At 43.7% G+C, this 24,205-nt stretch overlaps 1 protein-coding gene across 2 annotated transcripts in view; it reads right to left on the bottom strand.

Moving 5' to 3' along the window:
• The window catches only part of RAPGEF5 (Rap guanine nucleotide exchange factor 5), a 265,239-nt gene that overhangs the window by 119,743 nt on the left and 121,291 nt on the right, over positions 1-24,205 (bottom strand). Inside the window, exon 10 of one of the 2 annotated variants that reach the window (XM_025210018.1) lies at positions 6,663-6,689. The exons of the other annotated variant lie outside the window; for it this stretch is intronic. Within the exon in view, the coding sequence (XP_025065803.1) occupies positions 6,663-6,689 (27 nt within the window). The remainder of the gene's footprint in view (positions 1-6,662; positions 6,690-24,205) is intronic. 2 annotated transcript variants of the gene reach the window in all.

Genomic DNA, 24,205 nt, shown 5'->3' with positions numbered 1-24,205 from the left:
AGAGGTGCACAGCGCAGATGTGGGGGAAGGAGGCCAAGAAACTGCTCTCTCCTTTTCCAAAAACCTCCAGCTTGAAAAGATAACAATTCATTCTGAAGGAGAAATAAAATATAAATCAGAAAAATGCTCTTTTGAATTCTGAATAGAACATTCAGCGATAGACTGACTGTATCGACTGACTCATTTTCATAATTCCTCTGTGGGATAGGATGCCACATTAACTGCAAAGTATAGATGCGTTTCTCCCATTTCTAACATGCCATGTTTGTGTATTTAAGGGCCATTTACAAAGTAATTTATAGTATATACTTTCCAATTATAGAACACTCCTTCATCAGCTCAGGAAACTGCTTTTTAAAGGGAGGCTAGATCCAAATAGATAATCAGGCAAGAGACCAGTTTCAGATAAAATTCCTCACCACTGATTTCAAAAGGAGGAGGATAAGAAATATTATTGGGAGATAGTATAAATAAACAGATCCTCTTCACTGAATGGCACATTCAAAAAATCAAGGCTGTCCACAGGCTTCCTCTCTCCTGAGCAAAGGAGAAGGCAAAGGCAAAGCCAAGGGCAAGGAAAACTCTTCTTTGGACAATATGCAATAAAGCAAAACTTTACAAACTATCTGTTTCTAAATCACATGAAACAACAAAGGAATACGTACATTTGGATACAAAGAGGACAGGAACATTTTGTTTTCACAGCTTTATTTGGTAAAACTGACTCAACACAATCAGATAATGCTGATCATTTCTGTCTTTGCATCTTTTGATGCTGGTGCCAGTGCGTGCCCTTGAGAGATAAGGAAAAGGGCATACTCGGGGAAATACGCTGAAAGCACAGGGTATCAATGGCCACACAAGCTCCATCTATAATAAAATTCATGAATCCCGAGTTCCATTCCAGGTTCTGGAGACAAGCATGCTTTAGCGGTCACAGACGTTTCTCCTTATTCTTGTTTTTTTTTAAAAAAAAAGATTAGATCTAGATAGGGATCTGGCATGAAAAATTGTAGCCTAAACAGATATAGTTTAGCAAAACATTTTCAGATTTTAAATATTAAGTGTTGTGTAACTTGAAGAATAATTGGCCCTGCCAGCCCCACCTATACACCAAAGAAAGTAAAGATACATATTACCAAACCATCATCGTACCAAGTGATTTATATAAGAGAATTTCTCTTAAAACAGCATTCACCAATGGAGAGAAAAAAAACTGACATTTCTTCTTTCCTTCTTATACTATAATAGAAATACTACTTCTATGTTTGGGTGATACTGTAAAAGTTTTGTTTCCATAACAAATGGACAACTATATCTCTGTGATGGGGCGTTAATGCATGATCACAGTGAAAGAGAATTACTTGTATAAAAAACTAAAATATAACTGGCTTATACAATTAAATAGTTTTGAAGTTCAACTATTCTTATGGATGGGTGACCAGTCTATAAACCATTTCAAATAGTGCAACTAACCAGGGCTCTCAAAGTTAACTCAAAAGATCATACCAAAAACTTCACTAGTTTTGTTCTGAGGTATCTCTCTGGCAGATCTACTGCACGAACCCTATGTTGTGCTTATGAAGCCCTCATTATCACAAATACCAGTATTAATCAACTCCTTTAAATGCTGGTAAAATACATTTTAAAAATGCCTATCAAAACACTCTATTGTCAAGAATGATCCTGAAAATCCCATAAAATATTGGACACCATCAGCACTTTTACAAAAATTGCTGATGTTATCATCCCCGTATTACAGTTTCACATTAATAACAGGTTACCCTTGTAGAAGGGCCAGAAGAATAATGCTGGCAAGACAGAGTTGGTAAATACCACGTATCAGGGAAGAGATTTCACACCTTAGCAGTCATATATGGCTCAGCTTTGCACATTTCAATTTTTACTGCTAAACGTCCGTTTAACCTCAAACTCAGACCTATAAAAATAGTTAAATAAGTAATAATCAATATTTAAAGGAAGGGGATGGAAGAAAAAAAATCTGGGACTGGGTAAGGAAATCCAGGATAGGGGGCCTGTGTGTGCCACACACGCGCACACATACACACACACACACACACCCCTGGGGTCCTGCACCAGGGGAGCATGCTGAGAGGTCTGTGCTGGGAGGGGGCGTTGGTTGGACGTTGGCTGCTGGCAACAGAACCTGGATGGGGGAGACGCTGCTGCAGGGTCTCACTGCTGTGGGGCAGGGCAGTTGGCAGCCGGACACCCAAAGCCACCGGGCTAATCATTCTGCCAAGGTCCCAGCTGGGGATTGGGCGCCAAACTCCTGCCAAGCCTAGGCCAGCCCCCACACTTGAGGGCATGCTCAGGGCAGGGCGCCAAACTCGCACTGAGCCCAGCCTGGCACCTGCCCCCACACTCCACTCTGTGAGAGGGAAGGATCCAGCCTGGTATGAATGCACTATCAAATGAACAGAATGTTTAAAGCAGGTATGCTTTATTGATTTATGCATATTTACTTTTTATAATTTTATAAAGCTTTTAACAGTATATTGTAAAAACTAAATGGTCTGCTCCACACACCCCCAATTTGCATACTCCTGAACATTTAAATCAATATTTAAACAAATGCTTAAAAATAAAATGTCAATTTTAGCCATCAAAATTATTTTAAAAATTGAATTCTGCCAAACCTATATGTGGCAAATGGCTTCTTCATATGCTCTCAGAGCACAGGACCATTTATGCTATCCTTAATTACACTCAAGAAATAGTCTAGCTGACAACTCATTGGAACAACTCACAGAAGTAAAGTACTGCTCAATCCAAAAAAGGTTGGCAGAATGGTATTGTTAGGTCCTCGTACAGGGAACGCTTATGCATGTAAAAAGCTTTAAGCACAAGCAGTCCCATTGCTTTTACTGAGATTATTGTACAAACTTGCCAACATGGAGAAGTGCCACATGCAAAATAGTTGTGCCAGGAGGAAATAGGTCCGATCAGGGTTCTGCAGTACGTCAGTAAAAGAGGACTAAGTTACTGTGGGGTATCAGAGTCTGTATTGGCAACTACTATAGAGCAGCTGATGTATAATAAACCTCCCTCTGCATTTATCTCATAGTAAGTTGTTCATTTACCCAGACCTTTAGAGTTCATATAGACCAGAAAGACAAAAGGAGAGAGAAAAGAGAGACACGGGAGGCCAGTGACAAGCACTGTCATGAATAGAATCCAGGGCCCCAAGCATTACTTTGGCACCATAAATGAAAGACAACAAAGCTACCTCTCAAGGCTTAAGCTCTTTCCTAGCCTGGACCATAAATGAGAGGAACCCTTAGGAAAGAGAAGAGGCATTCTAAAAAATAATTTTAAAAAAACCTCATACTGAGCAAATCCAGAGGGGATGCAGTGGTCCCCCTTAGGGCCTCCCCTCAGTCGATCCCCCTATCAGTCGACCACACCAGGGGAGCAGCAGCTGGGCACCTTTTCTGTAAGCCCTCAAAGCAAGTCAGGATCCTTCCTCCCTTCCCCTCTGTTCTCAGTGGCACAACCCCTTTCCTTCCCCACTGCTGCTGTCTCTGGCTAGTCTGGCTTCACATGCAGCCTGGCTGCAGAGCAGCTCTTGAGCTCCCTCCGCCTGTCCTCCTTGGGACATCTGAGGACAGCAGTAGCTATGGGTAGGGGAAGGGGTAATGGGAGGAAACATGCTGCTGAGTACCAAGGGAAAGTGAGTGGGGAGGAGACTTCTACCTGCTTGAGGGACTTAAAAAAACGTCTCCTTCTGTTGCTCCTGTAGTGCGGTCTGCCTGACCTGGTGTGGGGATGGGGAGGCTGGAAGTCAGCTACTTGAGGAGCCCGCTTTCCAAAATCCTGGATCCACCCATGCACTCATATTAATTAGTATCACAACGCTAACACCAGACGACTCTTTGTTGGATGATGAATAACAGCTTTTTAAGGAAACAGGAGACTAAGCATTTTCTTCCTGTCTCCCTTCACACACATGCACTTAAAAGTTATTAGTAGGCTCAGTCAGATAGCTTGACAATTTGCTACCACTTTAGCAAGGACAACCAAGGAGATTCTTACTTCTTAACCTTACTAAAAAAACTGGAAAAGCTGATCTTTGCATGTAGAGGGAGAACAGAAATTAGAGCAAGGTTTAAGCTGTTCTTTATCAGCTAGTGCCTGGTATATAGTTCTGTTACAGTGCTGGGATATGAAAGTATGAGATATGCAGGGTAGATTAAAATTCAAAGGGGCTGCTGATTTATTCTTCTGTAAACTGGCTCTTCCCTCCACTCAGTTACTGTGCTGATGAGTAAAGCTGGTCAAGATATTGCCAATGGAAACATTTTTCCATTTCAGAATTCCACTTCACTGAACCCAAAATGCTTCCAGAATGCACTAATTTCAACAAAAACCAGGCTAGGGGTCCAATATAAACCCATTGAATAAAAAGACTCTCACTAATTTCATAGGACTTTGGAACAGGCCCTGCTTTCAGTACAGAGAGCAAGGAAAACACACTACTCTGATAACTGGGGCTACATAATTCTGAGTATGAGATGAGGAAAGTAATCTGAAAAGACTGGAAGTTTTATCTCAAATACTCTGGGTCTCAGACAATTTTTTATTATTTTATGCTATTTAGAGAGGCTCTTTATAGAAAAAGAAATCTGACAACTGTTCACCAGATATATACAGGCGTACTTGAGAGGAAAATACAAAACAGATCGTAAAACAATGAAATTACAGAAATGATTGCAGCTTTGGGGGAATCAGATAAATAACAATTCTGCATTCCATACTGAAGTAGTGTGGCTTTTATCCTAGCCTATAGCCACCATTCAGACAAGAATGGAAACCGCTGTAGATGACAGTGGCTTTAATTTCTCTAATTTATTAAACGTAGGGTAAACCTGATCTTAGGAAAGGCATCCTACACAAAGCCCTATGCATAATTTAAATAACTACTTAAATGAGGCATATGGTCTCCTACAGGATATTTATAGGAAGATGAAAGCCACCAGATGTGTTTACCTACTTACCTATCAACATAATTTGGGACACTGAACAAACTTCTAAAGCAAGCACACACAACCGTTTCTTTTTTTCCACCTTCACCTCAGAGAAAGGTATGTGTTAATGAAGCCAGGGTGATGACAGTAATAATGATCTCTTAACAATGGCTTAAGTATAGCTTAACTGCAAAAAGTTTGGTATTGTGAATCAAGTTTCATTTTCACTGTTGCAAATCCTTCTGGTAGAAAGTAAATAAAGTACATAAATGTGGTAAATGGGGATATACAGGATATACACTTTAACCCAGGTTTCCAAATGTAGACAATCAAAATGATTGCTCCCTAGCAATTTGTTTTTCAAGTACCTTTGCTCATGACAAGCAGCTGACTTTTAAAGATTGCTGTGTACTGAAATGCCTACATCAGAATCTGGTCTTGTGAAACATTTAGTTCTAAAAATGAAAATACTATATAAAGCTCTGGCTCATTCCACTGTCACCATAAATATGTACCTCAAATGCACTGAGACTTAGTGGGAAAGACATTATAGAAGCCACCACCAGAAAGAGTGAAAATGTTGTGTAGGTGAATGGAAATGTTAACCAAATACTAATCTAATGTTTAAAATAAAATCATGTTTTTCAACTTCTAATTAAATTGAAGTGCAAACAGTAGAAATCATAAATTGGGGTTTAAGTAATTTTCTATGGTCATTCTAGGGAATATTTTAATTTTAAAAAACCTAGATATGATATTATAATTTCTTTAAAGAGCAGTACTGGTAATGCTAAATATAATTTTCTTGGTTACAGCTCCTAAATTTAACTCCCTACAACATAGCCTGAAATCTTTTTTATTGATGATTTCCTATTAATTAATTAATTAATTAATGCATATGAAACACTCAAAAAATAGATAACCCACTAATATAAACATCCTCAGCAGAGAGAGGTACAGAGCATGAAGCAAGACTGTCAAAGAAATTGAAAATGGAACTTTTAGGGGAGAAAAATGATTCTGTCACCACTGCCTGGAGACCTAATCCTGCCTTTTTACATGGGAAAAATGCTTATAGTTTCAATGAGTGATTTATCACCTTAATGAAAGGAAGACAAAGATATGTACAGAATTTTCTTCTCCATCACACTGTCCTCATGTGTGCACACACACACACACACACACACACACACACAATTACTGGTCACTTCTCACCCCTATTTCACAAGTGAGCACGTAGCCAGCCACATACAACAAAACCAGAAAAAAGAAAAAAGAAAAGCCTGGAAGGAAAATAAAGATATGAAGGAAAATGAAAACTATGGCAAATATAATAATAAAATAATTACAATATAATTAAAATTACAAAGTACTGTACAGTACACTATATCCATCATGCTATACAACAATGCTTTCCATTTTTTGTTATAAGCTTTAAAATAATTAGAATCAACCTAATTTCAGAGAGTTCTCTCTTGTTTCAACCAGAGGCAGTGTCTATTTCTTAATTAAGTACACACTGAAACCTTTTACAAAGTGCCAGCATCTCTTCTCTTCTCTAGGTTTTGCTTTCTTTACATAGCAGAATTGTGCACAACTTCAAATAAAGGAACAATTATAACAAATGAAATTGGAGTATTTATGCAAGTTATGAAATGAAAAAAGTATTGTTACCTTGGCAACCGCTAAATCACATGGCACCTGCAATGAGATGCAAGAGTAAATACTTATGTGTATTCACATGTCCTCCATGCAACAGAATGTTCTTTTGAATTCAGGAATGCATAATGACAACATGACATTTTCCATAGTTCACTTTTCTAGGAAAAATTGATAACAGTATTCCAAACTGCTTTTTTTGTGCTTATTTTGTGGTGTGGTTTGTTTGTTTGTTTTGGACAATTTAAACAAAGGTATTGTTACAGCAGCAGGGAAAAAGGAAAAGGACTATTCACAGAACATTTATTGGGATTTATTGAATTAAGATTAGGAAGCAAAAATTGATGTCTGTATTTTGTCTATACTACAAAAATCAGTTTATGTCCTTGTAGAAGAAGACCATGAATGAGGAAGAGCATTGGATGCCTGAAAGCTTGTCCAGCAGCTCTCCCAACTATACATGTCCAATAAAAGACATCACAAAAAAATCCTTGCCTTCTGGACCACCCACAAAAAAATTCCAACCCTACTGCTAGAAAAAAATACTTACTGACAGTCCGTCTTGCCCATAGTCAGCATATAGTCTCTTCTTTCTCCCTCCTCATTGAGATCTTCTCTCTTTCCTTTTCCTGTTTCCTTACTATGCCAAAACTCTGCAGAACCCCTTTAAAGCATACTCCCACATCTGCCATTTCCATCCACAAAATATCTTAATATCCAACAGACATGACACAGATTCTCCCCTAATTCTTCCCTCTTTTGTCACCATAGTTAATGCCACTGATGACAGCTTCCTCAAAACACCTGTTTGTATCACTTACTCTTGCAAACTCCTCTCCCACACTACATCCTCCTTCTTGGTCTTCTGGGTAATTCTAAATTATAGTATTTATATGAATGGGCTTGTAGAGCAACAGGATTATGCTCCTGTGCATCATCATACACTGTGGCTAGGGACAGACATTACACATAAACCAGTTTAAGTGATCAGAAACTGGTTTAAACCTGTAACAGAACAGACATTCGGTGCACATAAGTCAGTTTCAAAATAGCCAAAACCGGTTTGAGATAAACTTGGCTGAATGTAGTATCAGACTTAACTGATTTGGCTCAAACCGGTTTATGCGATCTCTGTCTCAGACCTCTTGCTGGTTTAAGATAAACTAGACCCCCCCCCAGCATCCCGGCATGCTCTCTGGGCTGGGCTCTCTGTTTGAGCCGCAGGGCTACCCCTGCCCCTTTGCTCTCTAGCCAGAGCAGGGACCAGCCCTAGCACAGACACCAGCCAGCATAGCACTGTAAAGGCAAAATGGGCAGGGAGGAAATTAATTCTTACATCCTTCCTCTCTTCCCACACCGCACACAGCCAGGGTCAGCTGGAGAGAAGAGGGGAGGGGGCTGCAGTGGTGGCCCCTGGAGCTGGCAAACTGTGGCTTCAGGGAAGGAACGGAGGGAGGAATTAACTCTTCTCCCTGCCCCCTTCACCTTAACAGGGCCATGCTGGGTTGGTTGATCTGCAGGGTGGGGAGGGGAGCTCTGTACAATGCTGGGGGGGAACTCTTCCCCCTCTCTCTCCTCCCAGGATGGGGAGGGGGATTCTGTGAAGTGCTGGATGGGAACTCTTCCTCCTCCTCCCCTTCCCCCTGCCACTGTGGGGGTGCTCCATGTGATGCTGCCCGGCCCCAAAGCAGGGGTAAGTGGGGCAGGGGGAGGTTCTGTTCCATGCTGGGGGGAACTCTTCCCCTCCCTTGCCTCCACCTGGAAGGACAGCGGGAGCATGGAGCTTAGCTGGGCAGAGTGTGGGTGCATGGGATGTGAGGGAGTGTGGGGGGTGTAGGGACTCCCACACGCTCCTCCCATGGCATGCAGGCCCCTCTGCCTGGCAGCAGCATCAGAGGTCAGGCTGCTCATGCCTGGCACAGGCACGGCTCTGGCCAGCGCTGCGCTGGGGGAGGGAGCGGAGCCTGCCTTATCCCCAGGTCTCTGCTCCCTGAGCCTGCAGTTCCAGCATGCACAATAAGAGAAGCCCCGCACTGGATCCAGCTGCTTCCCCTGCTCCCTCGTATGCGTCACTGCACTCTGCCAGGAGTGGAGGGAGCCCTGCCTCCTGCTTCCCTACAGAGTCCAGAGCAGGGTTTCCCCTCTGTGAGTGCGGAGGGAGGAGGAGGAGGAGGAAGGGAAGAGTTTCCCCCAGCATGGAACAGAGCCTCCCCTTGCCCTAGGGGGTGGGGGAACAAGTGAGTGGGGGTGGGGGGAAGAGTCCCCCACTGGGGCTGGGCAGCATCCCATAGAGTCTCCCCTCCCCACCCCACAGAGAGGGGGAGAAGCAGGGGGAAGAGTCCCCCTCTGGGGCCAGGCAGCCTCACAGAACCCCCCTCCCCACCCCACCACAGGGGTGGGGGAGGAGGAGGGAAAAGAGCCCCCCAGCACTGAACAGGGCCCCCCTCCCAGCCCCAAGGCAATGGGGGAGAGGGAGGAAGGGGAAGACTTCGCCTCTGGGGCTGGGCAGCCCTGCGTGCCAGGAATCCCAGCTGTAAGGGAGTTGCTGGGGTGGGCCTGCACCCTCCTCAGCTCAGCTTTCCTGTGGAAGGGAGGGCTCCTCTAGCACTGGGTTTCTGGCCTGAGCCACTGGAGGCCTGTGCCAAACGTCTATTCACTTGCAAACCAGTTTACTCTGCAGGTTAGACTAACCTGGAAAGACTGAATCAATTCAGGCTTAGGCTTTTTTGAATGCCTGTCCCTAGCCTATATGCATGCCCTCATAAACACTTGCTGGAATGGCAATGAGTCTGCTTGGGGACATGGACCTCTTTTGAATTAATACTTTCCCCTGTCCCCAGAGACTGGTATTTCTGAGCCACAGCGTATCTCTAACACGAAATAAAACTGGGATGTGTACTAGTTATCTTTGTGGAACCTGGGTACATCCAAGGGTGTGCCCTATTCTCAACTGGATGGGATGGGTAGGCAGGAGGAGGTGCTGTGAGAGGGATGCCAGAATTTCGAGTAGACCCCTCTTTCCTCTATAGAGTTAGCCCAAGCCCAAAGTTCTTAACTATATACAATTTATTGAGTTGTAATATACATAATCATAAAACTAAATATCTTATACATATATTTACACAGTGAACATTAACCAATAACCAAGGTGAACTCTAAACAACACTATTTACCCATCACAATAAAACAATTTCAGTAGCATCTGCACAATACAACATTTCAATTTACAAAATATAAAGCGCAAACAGGAACAATCTTAATAACACCTATTCTTTAATATAGTCCCTGACCCATGGCAAGAGATAGTCCTCCTTCCAATGGGGTCCCTTGGGGGGTATCCAGGAAGCACCAGGGGCCCCTCCCCTTAGGGCCTTGACTAGGTGGGGGGGGCTGCTTACCCAGCCCCTCCCCTGGGTTTGCCTGCCCCAAATGTCTTTCCCCCGTGGGACCCAAGGGCCCAATGACTCAAACTCCCTCGGTCAGGGCGCAGCTTGATGGGGTCTCCTCTGCTGCAGTGCCTCTCCAGCCCTCTCCTGCGCTACTGGGCTCCTCCCCACTCTGTGCCCTGCTCTGGGTGCTGAGGGCTCAGCTCCTCTCAACTGCTGCACCACTGCTGGCTCCTGGGCCTCATGCTGCAGCACTGCTATTTCCCCATGCCCTGGCTCGGCACTGACAGCTCTTTTAGCACAAGCCAGGCCCTTCAGGCTCTGTCCATCCATCCTTATGCCAGGTGGCTAACCCAAACAGCCTCCGCTGCTCCCTGGCTCCGTTCCCTCGTACGCCACCCTGCCACCATGTGGCCTGCTGGCCCCCGGTGTTGCGGGCTCGACCTGCCACTTGCAGCTCCCAAAGCCTGGGCTCCATGCACTGAACCACGCACCATGATGGGCTCGAGCGGTTTCACACTGCTCCCAGGGCCAGGTCTCCGCGCACCGTCCCCATGTGCCGTCAGCATCCTGACCGGTATCCCACCACTCCCAAGGCTGCTCTTCCAGTGGCAGGGTTAAGGGACCTTGGGCCCTTTCCCGCTCGGGGAGCCTTGGGCCTATTGCCCGCTGGGGGAGAGCTCCCCAGCCTTTCTTGGCTCCACTCTTCTCAAGTCCCTCGCTGCATCTGCCCCTCATGCTGGGGATGCAGCTCCTTTTATACGCTCCAGGGCTCCAACCCTGAAGTCTTCCAAACCTGACGGTTTACAGTCTTCAATCAGGTACGGGGGAGCTCTTCTTCCGCGCCCCTCAGGAAAGGGGCGTGACTTTAGTTCTCTTGCTGCCTCCTGATTGGTGGATGGGCTCCACCAATGAAAACAGCAGGATCTCAAGCCTGGGACTCAACCCAAGCTCTGAAAGGTGAGCCTGCTACATTTGTTAGAGACAGAAGTAAATTCCAGTAACACAAGTTACTCTTTGTCAGACCTTGCAGTTTACACTGCTGCTGTGGCTGCCCATCAATTGCTGAAATGGGGGCAACTTCCCAGTGTAGATGAGACTTTAGGCTACGTTAAACTGTCTCTGCTTCCAGAACTTCTGCTGGCACACCAGTCTCTACTGCCCAGCCACCACAACACATATACATCCACACACCAATGATGAATTTATAAGTCTCCAGTATAGCAGCTCTGCTACTGCGTGAAGTATTTTTCTGGAAAAATGCAGGGTAGCAGCAGGTCTATTTAGCATTACCAGTACTCAGCAGAAGTGGAGTAACTGTGCTGAAAGAGTGCAGGGTTGTGCCAGTTCCATCAGCAAATCACTGTAGTATACAGCCAAGGCCACATACTCGGACTCCTCTACTGACAATAACTCGCAGCCATTGCATGTAGTTTCCCAATTTGACACTGAGCATCCATGCATGCTAAAGACAATTGTACATGCTATGTTTGCATAGCTACAAAATGGCTTAATTAGCCACTTAGAAATCTCTCCATGCAAAAAGTTCTCTAACCCTGTTCTTCAGTAACCCCTCTTTTTCCTTTCATGAAGCTTTGCTGACACACAAGGATATTTTTTAGGAAAATGGTAATTTGAAATGCTGTCACCTTCACAGCTTTCAGGTTATTTGACCAAGATCTTTAAGATAATGGTCCCTCTAGGTATGAATTAAGTGTTCCTTGAGGAAAAACTGAGATAACAATATTGTTAACCCTTTGGTGCAGATCACTGTTCTAAATTCAGTAATGCAAAGAATATTAACCTAACACAAACTTCATAGTCAAAAGGCTGGAAAAAAAGACAATCAATGGTAAAGGAACTTTCACTCCTTTTGATGAACCAGAAGCACCTTCACGAACATCAAAAAGCAGAATCTTAACAAAACAACTACAGATGCATCAGATTTTTATTAAAATAAAGCAAGCACTTTAGAAACTGAGTCAATAAGAGGCAGTTTGTTTACCAGATATGATCAGGACAAATCAGCAAACTACTTCTCTTGCCAAGTAATTCTCACTCCATATCTATACTCATATACATTTTCTATCAAACCTATTTGAGAGCAAAAGGTTAGGTATTAAAAAGTGGTGGACCAATAACATTTAGGAGGCTGAATACAACTAGGGCCTCTAGATGAATAATGTATTATGTATGCCAGGAAAACCAAGAGTTCACATGACATTTGGCAGAAATGTCCAAAAATTAAGCAAATTTTCATGGCTTTCATTTATATGAAAGCCTCAGCCAGCTTAGCATCAGTTCCCTCTTCTAAACAATACAATATAGATTATATACATTAGGTATATTATGCTAGAGAAGAAGCAACAAGTTTTGCTGTAGCAAGCACTTAACATGTACATGGTAAATCAGGATGGGAGGAAACTGTAGAAAGAATCAGAAATTATTTAGTAAGAGGACATGACATGCTAACTTTTGTTATTTATATTTTGTGCTGAACTGGACAGAATTTCCCAGACTACAATCTCCAGAGTGGACAATATTACAATTCTGTAATTAATGATACAGTAATACCGGAATTCAGGGAATCTCAGTTTTAATTAATTGCAAAGTAAATCAGACTTAAAGTGAATAAAGGTTTTAGTTAAATTTCATATTGCAATAGCAAAGTGCCCTTAACACCAGGGATCCAAGTTTTCCATTTCCCATGGAAAAATGGGGGGGGGGGGAATTGAATTTTCCCTTTTAACAGAGGAAAATGCAGATTTTTCCACTTTTGCAAAGAGCTTGCAGCAGGCTGGCAGAGTTCCAGCCTACAAGGGTCTGGGGGGAATGGAAGGAGGGCAGTCAGGCAGAGGGCGCCATGTGCATGTGCACCTGTACACATGCACATTTCTGCCAGGTAGTCTGAAGAGCAGCGTCCCATACATAAGTGTGGCAAGGGTGGGGGAAGGGTGATTGAGGCCCCCATAGGGAGGGAGGAGAGAAGCTGGGCAGGGCTGGGGCTGCTTCCCAGCCTGGGTGGTAAGTGGGGCTTGGGTCCCAAGGCCAGAATGCATGGCCACAGGGTGCGGGCAAGGAGCAGGACAGGGCCATGGGTGGCTTGTCCAAGAAGGCATGGATGGGGGCCTGGCTCCCTGCTGCCATGTGCATTCCCAGGGGGACATGGGGGCATGTGCCCCCCAGATTTGCGTGTGGGGCAGGAATAAGCTGCCTGTTGCGGGCTTGGGCTCTCCACCCTGCTGCCGTCCCCCAAGGCCTCCGCAGCCCAGTGAGTGGGACCCAGTGTGGCAGGGCAGAGTGAGGCCAGGTGGGGAAGCTCCTTGCCACTGCAAGCCCCGCATGCCCCACCCGCACGGAAGCACCCCCTGCCCACCCAGAAGCAGTGGGGGAGGTGGTGCAGAGTTGTGCCCTGCGCTGCTGTCGGGAGGGTAGGGGGTGCCTCACCAGGGTGGCACGGGGCTTGCTGTCACAAGGAGCTTACCTACCCAGCCCCACTCTGCCCTGCCATGCTGGGTCCTACCCCCTGGGTCCTACCCCCTGGGCCATGAAAGCCCTAGATGGAGGAGGGCAGCGAGGCAGGGAGCCCGAGCCTGTAGTGGGCAGCCCACACCTGCCCCCACACCACAGGCTTCACTACGGTCATGCCACCCTGTGGGGGTGGCCACCCTGCTGGGGCCATAGCAGCTACTGCCTCCTGCAGGTAACCGCCAGGCTTGGACACTGCTATGGCAGGGCAGGAGGCTGCAGACCCAGGTCCCTGGCCCTGTAGCCCTGGCAGGTGAGGGCTCCCTCCAGTAGGGCTGGAGGATTGCAGGTGGAGAGTGAGGGGCCTGAACTTACATCCTAGTGAGCTAAGGGGGCAGGAGGAGCTCTGATTTTCCATGCTTAAAACCCCCCAAATCAAATAGCAAGATTTATAGCTACTTAGAATTTATTTTACTATAATGATTGGGGCACTGGTAGACTTCCAAATAGCTTTAAAATTGTAAATATATTAATAAACATTGTGTTCAATTGATACCTATATATAGTGGCATTTCATTTTAATCGCGGATTTGGGGGCTGTTAATCAGAGAATTTGAATTTTTCTTTTAATGAAAGAAATTTCAATTTTTAAACAGAGAAAACCAGGATCCCTGCTTAACACTGTGTCATTATTTTTATTTGAAAGCAACGTTTTAATTTGTCCTTGTGGTGGACAGAACATGCATCTCAGAAATTTGCTACATTCTCTTACTATTTGCCTCTTCTACTTTATTGTATACGAGTACAACATGACTGAAAAAGCAAACAATATCAGGAAACTGCAGGTACAACTTTGCTGGAAAGTGCTTTTCTAAATTACTGAATTTATATTTAAAAAAATATTTCTAATAGGTCATGATGGAACCCATTTAATACAGTAATAAGCACCAGACATAGTATTCCTCACATTACAAAACTGGCTACAAAGAGGACAAAATGCAGGGGAACTACAGCCCTTGTACATCACAAAGCTAAGCACCTCTTTACACAGGAAACAAGCAGGTAGATGGAGGAGGGGCACAGCAAGAGGACATAGCTGTCCCCCTAATTCAGTGGTTTTCAACCTTTTTGGCTCAATGACCCCCTCATTAAATTCAAGGCATCCCCTGGAAAATACCAGCTCTCATCTTTCACTCATTTTTTGGCTGTGACAAAACAATGGATTCCTATTTGAAATCTCTGGGTTTATCTTGTGATCAGATGTAAGAGTTTGCACACCTAAAAGTGCTAATATTGTACAGCACCCAGCTGGACCCTTAAAAGGATCTCATGGCACCCTGGTTGAGAATCCTGGCTCTAATTCATTAAGGCCATTCCTTCTGTGCTAACATATCTCAAGAATGTGAGATACACAGTGCCCTTGCAAATAAAGCAAAGGAGTCTCATTCCCATTTAGAGATGAGACTAAAACAAAGAGAGGGGTTCCACATACAGGTAAAGTTGATGGGTGCCATGGCTAAGTGGGAAGGATGTCATTTTTGACAAAGTGGTATTCTTCATTGAAACACTGAAGCCACAGAAACTACTGGCTAAGTCTACAGTACAAAAAGAGTCCATTAGCCTCCTTTTTATTTGTTGTCTCATTTTGGGTACAAAAAAAGCATTTTCCCAGGTTTACAATGTATTTAATAATAGATGTACAGTAATGAGCATGTATGTAAATATAAAGAAATAAAACTGAAGGTTTTTGAATGCTGCCTTCTCTGGTGCATTTACTACAGGAAGATGTGTGAGGACTTCCCAAGCTCACCACTGGGGTAGGGGAGAGGGGCACGTCATATCCTTAATGAAATCCTGAGAATGGCCCCAGATCCCCCCCACTGTTTCCTTCCACCTCAGATCAAGGACACCATTATCCTGAATGAAAAGGATTAGCCAGGCTCCCTATGGGGCCTGTTAATGCCACTGTTCAAGTGATGAGATGAGGTGCTGTAGAGCAATGTAAAACACTGCTTCCACTTCCACTCTCCCTGGGGTTGAGCAGGCAGCTGCATTTTCTCGGCTCCTGGTCCCAACCGCCTCAGTACCACAAGAGGCACGGGGGAACGAGAGAGCACAAAGGAAGTTTATTCACTGTTCCTGTAAATTACATTCCCCTGCAACGCTCCCTCAGCAACATACACAAGGCAATCAAGTCTAGGAGACCAAAAAGTAATCTATGTACATATACTTTTATATCATGTTATTAGTATTATTATAAATACTACACAGTGACTCAAGATTATTTAGATGCTAAATCATATCAACTACATTATAAAGATGCAAAGCTTACCGAGACAAAAACTGATATTGCTTATGTCATAGGAAAGGTCACTCCCACTTCGCTTTAACTTTCAAGTGAGGATTATTTTCAGCGAGCTGATGTCTCACTTGGCGTAACTCTATTATCTCATGAGAGACAGATACTTACTAGTCCATTTACATTTCTGCACAGTGGTGTTTTGGATGGGAGGAAACCCAGATTAGAAAATCAATACCCAATAATCTAGTTTATTGGGTATTGATTTCCTAATCTGGGTTTCTTCCCATCCAAAACACGACTAGGTTTTGCATATACAAATTCCAACCATGGTGTCTTCAGCCAGGGATAAACATCAGCTTTCCCACATTTTATTTATCTAATTGATTTACATGCCACCTTTCCCAACAAAGGCTAAGGGAGGCTTACAATAAAAAAACAGAATACATTAAAAGTAGAATGACCAGAACAGCTTATAAGGGAACTAGAGTATCAAGATAAAAAACCAAGATAAAAAAAATAAAACATCTCAACCTAGTTTTGTTTGGTGAATGTCTCCCCAAATAAATTGAGTTAGTCTAATAAAAGATATCAGATTTACCCAAAGAACCTTGTCTGGCTATGCCCAAATAAGAACGTCTGACAGAACTTCTAAAAGATATCCAGGCTCAGGGTCTGGTGAGCTCCAGAGCTAATAAGCGACTGCAGAGAATGATTTCCCCTGCAACTTCTCCAAGCAGACTTGGCATACTGATGGTACCAGTATGGAGGTTGGTCTTGGCTGACCTTGGGGATTGCAATGGGGCATAAGAGAAAAGGCAGCCCCATATCCAGATCTTTCCAGTTCTATTTAATAGTCTACTTAATGTGACAAATATGATTCTAATTTGTAAAACATAAAATGCTTTATTAGATATATTTATATTTAATGTACAAAGTGTATATACACACACACACATATAGAGAGAGAGAGGTTCCTGTCATGGATACCAGATGACTTAGTAACTTTAAGACTATTTTGTGGAAGAGGTAGGCTAAATATTAAAAGATTATAAGATAAAATCTTAGCTTCCCTTAAAAAAAAAAAAAAAAAAAAAAAGGCACTGCTGCAGAACACCAGAAATTACCAACCTCTACAATTCTATAGGTTACTCTATACTATTAAGTTAGGTGGGTGTAGGTCTGGCCTAGCCCTACACAAGTGCACTGTACAGGAGAAAGGAGATTCCTTCCATTTTGGACATAAAGGTCAGGCAGAATCACCCTCTGATTCAAGTAATGTGGGATTCCTCCCACAATCCCTCAAAGGGATGGAAAAGGTGGTGAAGACATCACATCTCCGCTGCAGGTCAGAAGTATGGTTGCACTCATTAAGAGGGAGGCAGCAGATTGCACTTCACCCATAACACTGTAGGAGGTGCTTTCTTCCTTGCATACAGGCTGAGTCCGGTGCTCGTTTTGGGGCAGCGCAGTTCTTCATTGTTCCTAAATCCAGGGCTGAATCTAAATGGAAAAATTCAGCCCATTGTGCTTTGAAAGATCCATTTAAGACTTGACATTTAACAGTTTGCAAAACTACCAAAGCTTTTATCACTGCTATTCATGATCTTCCTAAGTGAAGTCATTCATCTTTTTTCGTGGTCACCAAATAAGGCCATCACATTTTCCTTGCATCCAGCGATGACTATTACTCTTACCTGCCAGAGTATGCTGTCTTCCAAGGAGAGCAGTTCAGGGAGTGACAAAGTGCATGGAACCTCCAAGCGTGCAGTTTAAATTGTATTCTGTGAGCAGCAGGCCACTACTAATTTCAAAACCTGTTTGAGGTTTTCATGTAAAACATCCAAGAAAACTTTTTACACCTTGTTTAAAGTTAAACCTGTGTGCATGAATGCAAGACCTTGCTTCCACGGAATAGCAAATATGCATAGTCACAGAAAAACTAATCAAGAGGAGGAAGGGGAAAACTTGCTTTGGCTTAAATAGGGACAACTTTGAAAAGGAAACGTCAAGATTTGGCCTAGTAGGGTAGAGAATAAAATTAAATTCTCAGAAAAAGAAAAGATTGCTGGGTTCTTGTCAGTTGGGCTAGACACACATTATCAACTTTACTTTTCATTTTCCTAAATTCAGAAACTGATTTCTTTAGCTTACCACAGAAAGCCGGGCAACCAAGGATAAGTACAGATGTTCAGAAAGTCCCTGGCAGAAGTACTCTATTGCACTTTATGGTGGGGGCTGGGGCTTGGTGCCTGCCTGCACTGGCCAAGGCCAGCAAGAAGGCGGAGCTCCCACAAACCTCCAAGGAGGCTGCCAGAGTGGTCCATCTCCCTAGCCCTGCCTCGCTCCTCCCCACCACCAGCTGGCAACTGACAGTAGTGACTTGGGAGGAGAGATGAAACAGAGCCTTCCTGTCACAAGGACGCCCCCCAGTTTGTTGGCTGGGCCCAGTCCACAATTTAGGGGGTTCCCTTCTCCTTTGGCTGCAGCTCCCAGTATGGCAGTAAACCAGGCTGGGCAGCCCTGTACTGCAGCTCCTGGCTGCAGCTGTCAAGAAGTTGGGGCTTGGGGAGCAAGAAGCCCTGTCACATAGGCCCAGCCTCCCCCACCACCCCTGCCAAGACCACAGCCAGCAAGCTGGCTCCAGCAGGGGCACCCATACTGGCTTTGGCCGGAGGTGTTAAATAGAGACTGTCACGTGGATCCCCCGCAAACTTGTAGGTTCATGTCTTTGTGTGGTCTGAGCCAGGTCCACACAGCAGAGAGGCTCCATTTCCCCACCCCCACTGCAGTTCCTGGCATGACAAAAAGCATAGCTACAGCTGGGGGAACAGAGCCTCTCTGCCATTTGGATCCTCTCCCAGGCTTCCAGGCAGAGGTCTTAGTGGGGGCCAGGCCAGGTCTGTCCAGCAGAGAGGCTCCATTCCCCCAGCCCCAACCTCCACACCTGGCTGAGTAGGGAGTAGAAAAAGCCTTTTCTGACTCCTTTCCATGAGAGCCCAGGGGTGGGGCTGGACCAGTGTTCACCCAGAGCAGAGGAGCACTGGACAAGGCTAGCAAGTCACGGAGCAAGAGGCCCCCGGATTGCTGGGGAATGCAACCCAACTTGACTTGCGATGGATGTGGTACAGACGCTAAATAAAGTGCTTTAGTCTGATACCACATCCATTGAGGGTTAACTTAAGAGTGGGATCTGCCATTTTTAAATGTTTTGTGCATCTTGAATGTCTGTTCAGTTACAGCTTTAAAGCACTTTCTGTGCACTTAACACATGATAAGTGTAACATCCATACCTAGCCCTAGTTTAAGTTCCTTGCGTGTGTGTGGAGGGAAGGAAACAGCAGCTTTACATAATATCAGTATTCAGTGGAATTTATTTATGCAGTACAAACAAACAGAAGGAACATGCAGAATGCTGCGAACTGTATTGATCATGCAAATATAGTGAAGGATAGTAAAAAAAAAAAAAAAACAACAACAAAGCACATTAAAAATGCATTTATTAACTGAATATGCTACTTTTCTAAAGGAAGAAAAAAAAGACACCTTAATTTTATGAAAGCTCTTGGGTATACTACCAATGTAATTAGGTAAACTGTGTATGCAATTTGGGTCTAAACAAATGTATGATAATGAGTCTAAGAACCAAAATAAGAAAGGGTAATAGGTAATAAGGCCATCTCTCTCAAAGTACTGAGATGGAGAAAGAGCTGGGAGTTATTCTACTAGATAAAGCTTTAGCACATTGAGCAAAAACAAAGTAACATTCTAATTAGATCATAATTAGAGGACTTGAAAAGAAATGGGAGGATAATATTCAAGAAGTATATTATGAAAAGGCTATTCAATAACTAGAAAAAGTACAATTATACGCATTCATGTCTTAAAAAGCTAGGTTTATTTTCACAGCTTAAAGAAACAATGTCTAGGCGTTGGAAAAAGAGAGAGTCATAGAGGTCTACAAAATTTTGAGAGGAATGCAAAGGATAATTTGCAGCTGAAGAGCTTTGGAAGAAAGATGTCATAGGCCAAATTCTAACTTCTATTGAAGTTAATTCAGTGCCAGTTTAAATCAACAGAAAATCTGCCTTGTCCATCTTTTTAGAACTGGTGTTGATTTAGGAAGAGTATGATAATATTCAACTCCAGAAGCATTTTTTAAATGCTGAATGTGTGCAATGAAAGGAAGGGTAAAATGGGAGTGATAGTTTCAAACTGGACCACTACAGGAAGCTGTCTCCTAGGGTTCTCTCATGTGACAGGCTTGCAATGCTACTGTTAATATGTATAGAAGGGGGAGGAGAGCTGACTGAGGAAGAGAAGACAGTGGGACCAGGGCAGGGAGGAAGAACATCCTGGGTGTGTCTACACATGCTGTTAAGCTGAAGCAATAAGTTCTGGTGCATATCATGTCAGAGTTTATCACTCCCCGGTGCTGCATTTGCACATATGTCTGGGACCGCAGCACATGGAGCCAGGTTGGAGCAGTCCCAGCTGACAAGGGATCCGAGGAGTCAGCCTGCCAGCACAAGACTGCTCTAACCCAGTTCAACATGCTACAAAGGGGCTAGCTCAGGCATGAGGGTGCTGTAGTGTGGAGCAGCCAGCAGGCAGCTCCCACAGTAAAGCACACCCATGCCCCATCTAGCCTGGTCCTTTACTCCATTGCAGAATAGCACAGAATACAAATATTATCCTGTAGCCGAGTAAATTAGTTGCACATGTAGATGCTGACATTTTACCACAGAACTAATTAGTCAGCTCTGCAGTAAACATCTCACGTAGATGCGCCCAATGACTATTATTAAACAGGGATGATGGCTTTTACTTGGCTCAACCCTCACCAGAACTACAGGATGGGTGGTGGGCCACTGGCTGGCACAGCATCTGAGTGAGACCTGGGGGTCACAACTGACTGTAAAATGAACATGAGCGAACAGTACGTTGAGGTTGCCAGAAGGGCAAAGAAAACTCTAGTATGCATCAGCCAATGTGTCAAGAGTTCTGACTCCCAGTTCATTATTTTAGCCTCCCCCCCAAACCCCACCCTCCATCCTAACAAATTCCTCGCCTCCTTCCTCAAGATTTCTAAAGATACTGTCAAAAGGAATGAGTCATCAACTTAAGCAAGCTAAAGAAGGACCAGCACAGGTAGTATTCAAGTGATATTTCCATCTATACATAGTTAAACATTATGGAATAAATCACAAATCAGTTAGTAAAAGGGTGTATTTTTAAAAACATAGTAGACCAAGCATCTGGAGGAAAGAAAGTATTAAGGGAATTGAGCTCACCTCAAAGGAAATGGGGAAACTTCCCAGTATCCTGTAATTCCTACAGCATAAAGTAATTCTTGTATTATGCTGACAATAGAATATGTGAGATCATGAACAGTACTCCATTCAATTGTTTTACAGGAACTAGCACCTTGCAATCATTTAACTTTCTATGCTGCAAGCTTGTTATAACTTATTTTTCTCCAAACCTGGTGGCACTAATATGACTTACTAGGAGCATATCTCTTATAGATAGCAAACATAAGAAGTCCACAGGAAAAGTAAAGAAAGGAACTTAATTTTTTTTCAACAAATATATTTAAAATCTTTGGAACCAAAATATTTCCAAGGAACTAAAAATGGAATCTTTCCTAATTACTAGAAAACCTTAGCATGAGAGCTAAGTAGAAGATGGCTTTCTCATCACAGGCAAGCTTTTGCCATGCCAGTATTCACATTGGGATGAACCCAGCATCTTCTGAAGGGTTTTTTTGGTGAAAAGACAGGAAAAAAAACAAACATCACCTACCATAGAAAAGGCAATTTCTTAGTGCTTAGGGCACACATCTGGGATGTGGTAGACCCATGTTTAAGCCCCTACTCCAAGCAACTCAGAAGGGGAACTTCAGTCTCATACCTCTTATATGAATACTCTGACATGGGGTCAGTAACATCACCAAGTAGTGGGCCAGAAGGACCCAAAGTGTGTCGAAGATGAACTAGCTCTAGGACCTGGCCACTACTGATTTTTTCTGCCACCCAACCATGGCATACCATGGATGAAGAGCCCAGCTGCCTAGCCATGTTGTGGTACAGTATGGTGTGGGTGAAACTCCCTGCAGCAGCATGGGCAAAGCCCCCACTGTCAAACACCACTAAAGCCCCTGCTAACTGAAAGTCAGACTATTGGCAATTGTGGGCTATGTTTGTGTGCATCTCACTCTCTGTTGTTAGAGCTGTTCTACTTTGTATGAATAGTTAAGCATGTACTGAAGCAGGGCCCACATCACATGCTGGGGGGAATTACATTGCTACAAGGCCTATGAAGACCTTCTCTCCCACTTTCTGTCTGTGGCCCAATTCAACTGTTTTAACCAAACGCAGCTCCAGCATGCATCTCAAGACAACCTGGCAGCTAGGGTGCTCACCACAAATGTGGGAACATGAGGTTCAACTCCTTGGCCTGATTCAAGCAGAACAAGAACTTGAAGTTAAGTCTCCAAGGTGAGTAAACTAACCACCAGGCTACTGTCTAGTCTGGGCGAGTCTCTCTCTGCTTTTGATACGAAATTCCATCCTAGGCTCAAGAAACTTTCAAAGACGCATACAGGAAAGGTCTTGGTTTGACAAATCTACTTCTTCCAACAAAAAGCATTTTTTCCAGAAATTTTCCAAGAAGATCTATTCAACACATAGCTACCAATGCCACTGGTATCAGTTGACAATCTTCTCAACAGTTTTAGACTGGAAACTGAGATCTAAATGGGTTTAGACTATGACACCTGGTACAGTTTCTTTTGCCTGCAACAGAACTGAGACTGACAGAACAGGTCCAATGAGGGAAGTGGCAGTGCCCTGCAAATGTGCTTAACCCTGTTCTAAATGGACCAGTTAAGACTAATAGAGTTGCAAGTCCATCCACAGCGCCACAAGAGAGTTCCCAACTAACTGATGCCATTCCTGTGTCCTTTTGATCCACGGTCTCTCTGCAGCAGCTAACAAGGTAGCAACAATTATAACTAAGGGAGCAAAAATCCTATAAATCAGCCATTAAATTAACCAAACATGAGTCTCCTAGGCAGGATGGATACAATAGCTTTCTCCCTCCCTTTTTTAAAATGAAGTGATTTAAAAAAAAAAGTAAAGTGCACATAATGTTTATTGATTATATCTGGATGCAGTTATTTTAAAGAGAGCTGAAGGGCAATTCAAGCATCCATCAGTGAAAGGCCACTGCTTCACTACACTAACAAACAGTGCACCCTGGGCATGTACTGACATTCACTATTGTCCATTTGCAGGTGGACAGCTAGACTGAACCAACCCTCATGTGTCATGTCTGGAATTTCCTTCAAAATCCTCAAGCATTAAATATTACCTGAGGCTTGCTGGTGTTAATATTCTTTTGTAAGCCCATTCATGGCTTCAACCGAGCCATTAGCCAACTTCAGGGAGTAAATAATCTCTCTTATTAATGAGACTCTTGATTAAAAATGTTAGTCCCATGTAAATTAGCAAAATAACCCAAGTTGGGCAATACTACAGAATTAATGCAATAAAACAATACCTAGCTTGTTAATAAATGAATCAGGTAGTCTGTCAGTAGAGTAGAAGGAAAGCTTATGGAATATTTTCTTATAATTTGTCTATGCTATACATAAAAGTACAGTATTAACAGTCCCAAATTAGGAATGCAGTTTGGATATTTTGAGAAAATACTGCAGCACTGGCAGACAGGCATATTTTTTACAGGATGAATGCACTAGCTTGTGTTTCCTGTGAACATTAATACTAATTTGCAGCAACATACAAGCAACTGATCTGTCTATAAAAACATTAATGTGACCTGAGAAATATTTTCTCTGGGTTATTTTCTGAAAAGGATAATTGAGTACTTTCTCTGTTTTATCAATCTAATAAAAAGAGATTAGAAGATTTAACTGACTGCCTTAAGGATGTCAGCATACATATGTTTAATTTAAACAGTTAAAATAAAATACTGGAAATATTTTGCAAACAGATTTGAGAAGCCCTCCCTGACCAGGACTCTGTCAGTTCTCATTCACCCACCTGCCATCAATAGTGTCCACTGGAGTCCACGTGCCCTGAATTCTGCAGCAGGCCACTTCTCTCTAGTCCTGTCCACAACTTCCTGTTGCCCACCAGTGGCCCAGCAGGCCAGATGAAGTGGCTCTACCCCATGGGCCATGATTGACATCACCGTCCCAGCTCCCTCCAGCTGGTAAGTCTGTTGTGGGGGGCAGAGGGGAGGGAAGGGGTGTGGGAGAGGGAGGGATTAGGGCTGGGACAAGCTGCCCAGCTGCAGCAGGGGCCCACGGGACTCAGGGAAGGGGGCTGGGGGGTGCAGGATGCGAATGCGGCAGCACTTCCCTGCTGCTGTTTGCCCAG

This window comes from Alligator sinensis, unplaced genomic scaffold (genome assembly GCF_000455745.1).
Source record: "Alligator sinensis unplaced genomic scaffold, ASM45574v1 scaffold1112_1, whole genome shotgun sequence".
Taxonomy (NCBI): Eukaryota; Metazoa; Chordata; order Crocodylia; family Alligatoridae; genus Alligator; species Alligator sinensis.
Note: the sequence above shows the minus strand (reverse complement) of the source record. Positions and strands in the feature narration are given on the sequence as shown.